Source organism: Coturnix japonica, chromosome 4, assembly GCF_054131305.1.
Source record: "Coturnix japonica strain WE chromosome 4, WE-NBRP24, whole genome shotgun sequence".
Classification (NCBI taxonomy): domain Eukaryota; kingdom Metazoa; phylum Chordata; class Aves; order Galliformes; family Phasianidae; genus Coturnix; species Coturnix japonica.
The window spans coordinates 10,861,003-10,867,068 of record NC_140666.1 but is presented as its reverse complement, the minus strand read 5'-3'; the positions used below and the strand labels follow the sequence as shown (position 1 = coordinate 10,867,068).

Sequence of the window (6,066 nt, the reverse complement as noted above, 5' to 3'; positions counted from 1 at the left end):
ACCTTCCAAACAGGCACTGATAGCCTGAACCTGTGGTTTTTATTTGAGCACCCTATCAGCTATTTGGTGGCTGTGTTTTTTAACTCCTATAATAAATACACTTAGCTGCTGCTAGAACCCACAGTGTTTAGTACTCCAAAGCCTTCACTGGAGCACACTGCCCCTTTCTCCCATCGCAGTCAGTTATTTTCTTCCAAAGGACTGTGCACATCAGAAGATGCACACGCTCTGACCTTGTGCTCATATGCACTCACAGTGCAGCCACGATTTATGGCCTGCAGGGGGACACCAAGATACATCATGGATTGCAGTACAGAAGGTAACACTCAGACCATTTATTTTCCAGCTTCTGAAGCTGCCTATTAAATAGCAATGGTTGCACAGGACTAAGATTTCTTAACCTCACTCCATCATCCCCATCCACTCTGAATTTCAGACAGATAGGATATATCACTTTAGGTGATCCAGCTGAAGTTAGATCCATCCATTTACCAGCCTGTGTTTTTATGTGGATTTGGGGGCACTGACTGTTGCAGTTTGCAGTCTATGAAAAAAGCAGCACGCAGTAAAAGCTGTGACTTTTTTTCTGTGAGCTGGATAACACCTGCTCTTCTCCACTCTAAACTGTGATCCTGGCAAACAGCTCTGGATTCTTGTCCCCACTGAGATGGACTGAACACTAAACCATCTGGTAAATATTTATGCAGCAAGGCAGCTATGGCATCCCAAGGAGATGCCTGGACTTGGAATTCTTTTATCATTCACAGTGCCACTTACTACTAAAATCAGGCATTTCAATTAACCTGCGACACAACAGCAGAACCATCTCAAGAGAAACTTACGTATTTATTTCTGCTACTTAGCTCTACAGAATGAAATTCTCCTAGAGAGAAACAACAACATTCAATAAACACATCCGGAAAAGTACATAACTTAATTACCAACAGAAGGAAGATCCTGCTTGCTTTTCCACTGCTCCTGTGCCCTCGCACCCTTGCAGAGCTAACAGCCTCTTTCCTTCAGCAGGATGTTTCCAACCGCTGTCCTCCTTTCCTGCAGTTGTGGTTATCATTATTCTTCATTTGGAAGAAACTCTTTTACTCTGTCCAGTTTATCCAGAACCTCACTATAAAGACCAATCATCTGGAGAACAAAAGCACGATGGTTGTCTCAATCAACAGGGACATATAAAGGAATATGATTCAATAGGTAATGCAAAGTAGTGGTGGAGAATAGGAGCAGGGAAGTAGGTGGGAGACTGAAGCCAGCTTCTTAATCTAGAATCTTGGATTGATGCAAAGATTTTGGCACAGACTGAAATACAGGGCTTTAGCTTAAATCAGCAGCACCTCACAAAGGTGGATTTATTTATACTGTCATAAAGCACAGCTTATGGCTGAGTTTTATATCAATTAATAAACCTGCTCTTATTGTACTAGCCTGTTGTAATACAAGAAGAATTTTACAGAACAGCAGCCATGGATCAAGATAAGGACTTCACAGAACAGCAGGTGCAGAGCAGGATAAACAGTGTGAGAACCAAGGACACCTCTAGGAAAAGAATGAATGGCTCGTGGCTTTGAAGGGGGATTTTAGGGTTGTTATCGTAGTAGCTTTCCTCCAGTTAGTGTGTGTGATTTTTGGACGCCCTCAACTGTCTGCTGTAAAAGTAAGGCTTTTTGGGCAATAAATGGAGGCAGCCATATTTAACCATATTGGTGTGTGGCTGTTTGAGCTCACTGACCTTTTGCCTTCAGGTTCGCCAACATTAACCAATGTGCTTAAAATAATACAAAGGTTGCAACCAGCTCCTGATTGATTGTCTTGTACGTAAGAGAATAAGCCATGACTACACACAGCAGCCAGGCTGTACTGTGCTGCAATCAAGACAGGAGTACCAGCCAAAACACTGCAGAGAGCAGCTTACTTGATGTAAGAAGAAGCATTGCTGCTTTCTGCAGAGGCTGTAGCTGTGAAATTTCTCCCCCACAGACTAAAGAACAAGCTTGAAAATATTCATGCAACAGGTGATTTAAGGAAACTGGTACAGCACCCTGCCCTCAGTGAGATCAGGCAAGGTACAAGGAATGGTCACAACTAGCCTCACATCTAGTTCCACTCAGCCAGCTATGCAGTCCTGTCAGTAAAATGACTCTGCATTACTCCTTCTACTGTGCATCAAACCTATTCTGGCCTGACTTGGAAAAAATCAATTTTGGTTCCCTCAAAATATGCAAGGCCAGGTCAGATGAGGCCCAGGGCAGCCTGGTTTAGTATTAGATATGGAGGATGGTGGCCCTGCATGTGGCAGGGGGGTTGGAGCTTCATGACCCTTGAGGTCCTTTCCAACCCAAGCCATTCTATAATTCTGTGCAGGTGTCAAGCTGCTCCTGAAAACCTTTAAACCACCAGTAATGGTTTCTTCACTCAGATCCACACCTTCACAACAAAATCTCACTTCCTCCCCTCCACAACTGACCACATTCAGCCCAGACACCCACTCCCATTCCTATTTCCATTTGCTTACACTTACATGGCCCTCATAGCTTTTCTTCAGGGATCCTAAATGATTGAGGAAACGCATTCCTAATCCACACCACTGCTCTGCTTCCTGATATTTACCAATGGTATACTGAAATATTCCTGTGTTCCAGGCTCTTGTCATCAACCAAAGGATCTCCATCTCTGGGTAACTACCCTGGAGTAGCGAACAGGAGAACAGTGATGCTTTTTTTTCCCCCTACGTAAGGGACAATTCTTCCAGAGTTATCACATACTTCATTGAAACTTGGCCTTAAATATCTCTAAAGAAGCCCTTACAAAATGAAGAAAAAATCATAGTGCAGTTACAAATATCCACAAACCGTTTATACTGAGGTGCATCTTTTACTGAAGAAGTCTTGGCTGCTTCATATATAACACTGTCTAATGTTTTACCTACTAATTACTCTCAATTTGATGGGGAAAAAAAAATGTTTTAAATGTGCTCAGAATCATTTCCCAGCCCCTTGTTTTCCTGCTCAACTTACTGTGCTGCTGACTACACTCAGAGCATCTTCAAAGTAGCCCCACACCTCCTGCAGTACACAGGCATCCAAGTCCATCACTCCAGTTGGCAAAGAAAGATTAATCAAACTATGTAAGCATTTGCTGGGAATCAAAACAGAGTGAAAGAGGAAATATTAAATACCATGAGCACAGGGCAAACCACTACATTTTGGCACCAACAGCACATTAACTTGTGCCGCTCTGATTGCCATCCTGATACCTCCACCTCTGTGCTTACTGCATTCGTATCTGTACGGCAGAGCATACACATTCCTAGCATTAGAGCTCACTCACACAAGCTGTGCAAAAAGAGACCCAATAGCAGCAGTACTTCTGTATTTAAATTGCTGGGCTTGCAGCATTTTCATGGGATGCTGTGCATGACAGCAAGGAAAAAGAGAAGATCTTTTCTCATTTCACCAACAAAAGCTTAGTACTCAGCATCCTCAGAAAACCAGTAACAAATACACAGCTTCTGAAAACAGGTCTTTCTTTCCCAGTGTGAAAAGAGAAAGAGAGAAGCAATGGCTGCCTCTGCCCGCTGGGTGCAGCACAGAACTTAGTACAAAGGAAAAAAAACATCCACTATGAGACAGAACTGAGAGAGAAGGACACGCCAGGTTGTTTCTCAGTTTCCACAAGCTACAGCTGTTACAGAGCTGGTTACCTGGTAGAATAAATTGTGCATGTGCTACAGCATCTTACTGCTAACTTACACCTCATGGCTTTCTTCTTAGCCTTTAATTTGTCTTAATTTTCTAGTTCACTACTTCAGTGCTGCAGAAAAGCATTTGGAACAAAAAATTCTATAACAAGAAACAGACAGAAACACTTTCTAGACCACTTTTCTTCCTCAATAGATTCAGTTATTGTAAATATGACTTTCAGAAAACATGCCTAGCAAATAGGTTGCAGTTAACATACCTGTTAGATGGTCACACTTTAGTGGTAGATTGGTTGGCCAGCAATTAGAGGAAGCTTAAACATAAGCTAAAACCCACTTTTCCCAGAAGGTTTTATTCCCTATCACATTTCAGACCATGGGCTCATGGCAAACTTATGTGATAACACTAACCTAAATTTCCCAGCATCAGTGGTAGTTTGCTTTCTGTACAGGTTTAGTGCACTCTTCAGAGCTTTCTTACACAGTACAGGATACCGAGCTGGAGGTTCCATTGCTAATGCTATAAAATAAAATAAATGTTAAAAATTAATTAAATGGAGAAGAAGAAAGAAATGACTGGAGCTAGCATTTAGTCATGGTCAGCATTTGCTTGGTGCCTGGGCTGGTCACAAGCCAGCGCTTCTCTACTATCTTCTTAGTTGTAGACTCATTAGTGAGGACTACAAGCAGAAGAACAGGAATTAAAGGACATCACAGATTACTGGTTCATCATCCATGTAATGCAGTGACATTTCAAAGTGTAGATCTCCTATTATGGCCAAGATCCTAAGCGTCTTTGTTTTGGGACACAATATTAAGCTCATTTTCTGCATTCCATACCATACACAATAATCCCAGTAACCTCAAATGTACAGGAAAGAGCAACATAAGCTGATTCTCATGACTTGAAGAACTATGCAAGTCCAAATACAGCCCTTACATGCAATGATTTCTAGTGTCTTGATCTCGTGTGGTTGCTCCCATACTGACTCCATGAAGTTATTGAGTGTAGGATCATTAAGCTTGGATCTTGCTTCAAATTCATAGAGCAGCAACAAAGTGTCTGTTGGGTCTTTAGAAAAATCTCCTATAGGAAAGATAGATTTCCCTGTATGTAATGATTCATTTTCTTAAAGCTAAATTGTATATAATGTAAATATTTTACTTCTAACAGGCAGGAAAACCATTAACATCCTCCAGTTTAACAGCAGAGGAAGTGGAACTTAGAAGTAGTTGTGGACAGAATCCAAAGATGCCAAATGCATGACCCCACCAACCTCACACTTCAAATCCCCTCTCCAAAATCTGGCTTGTCTGTAATTGGCTAAATGCATGCAACCTGGACAAAAGTAACAGCTACTGGAAAGCCAATGCCATGGACAGACAAAACAGGTAACAAAATATCACTGCCTCAAAAGCTTATGGAAGAAGTTACCATCAGCTTTCAATTCTTCTAGAGGACTCATCCCCTTTCTGGTAAGAAAGGCCTCAGGAAAGAGTGAGAGAACAGCAGAACCACTAAGGCATAAACCTTAGTGCCAGACCAGCCTTCACCATCACAAAGACCTTGACTTTTACATTTAAAAAACATTGTCAGCTTCATCCAGAGCAACACGCTTATCCACACACTGGCTAAAGTCTGGAGAATTAGAGAAGGAAGAGCCAGGCTACCATTCCACCAACCTCCACAATAAAAACTCCCAACTAGTGAAATGTCCACATCCAGAGATAATCAACCCAGTGGGATTTTAAGGACGGAGATAAAAAGAATTCCAAATCCAGTCTATATAATGAAACTTCAGTTCAGAAACAATAAAGTCTAGAGGGAAGGGGGAGCAGCAAGTAATTTTTTTTTAATTTTTTTTTTTTTTTTTAACAAAACTTAAATACTAATGCATCTTACAATTGAAACTCTGCAATTTCTGAAGCCTACCAATGAAACCAGACCACAGGTCAGACAAAGAATGCCTAATAGGGCTTTTCTACTGATGTATTACCAAAAAGAGGAAGCACGTAGCCTCTAAGCTAACAGTCACACAGCATGCCAGCTATCACCAGCTGAAAGCCCTCCAGTCTCCTGTGATCAGACTGATCTACATCGACATGGAATTGTCAAGGAACAAAGATGGGTTCTGGCACTTGAAAATAAGGCAGTAGGTCTTTCTGCATTCTCTAATGCCTTTCCAGGGAAGAGTCGGTAAATCTGTTAAAGCCAGTCTTACTGCAGACTCTAGTGTAAGATTGGAGCCAAGAAAATCATGCAGATCTCGTACCAGCCTAATCTAGAGCAAAAAAGCTTCAAGTTTCCTAGCAGTGAAGACAGAAAAGTCAACTCAGTTCACTCTAAAAGATCA

At 41.6% G+C, this 6,066-nt stretch overlaps 1 protein-coding gene across 1 annotated transcript in view; it reads right to left on the bottom strand.

Moving 5' to 3' along the window:
* Window positions 1–827: 827 nt before the first annotated feature.
* Window positions 828–6,066, bottom strand: part of TEX11 (testis expressed 11) — a 29,900-nt gene continuing 24,661 nt past the window's right edge. The window contains 6 exon segments of the mRNA XM_085547727.1: window positions 828–1,077; window positions 1,079–1,143; window positions 2,534–2,698; window positions 3,030–3,150; window positions 4,124–4,232; window positions 4,653–4,799. Of these exon segments, the coding sequence (XP_085403853.1) occupies window positions 1,020–1,077; window positions 1,079–1,143; window positions 2,534–2,698; window positions 3,030–3,150; window positions 4,124–4,232; window positions 4,653–4,799 (665 nt within the window). The 3' untranslated portion in view covers window positions 828–1,019.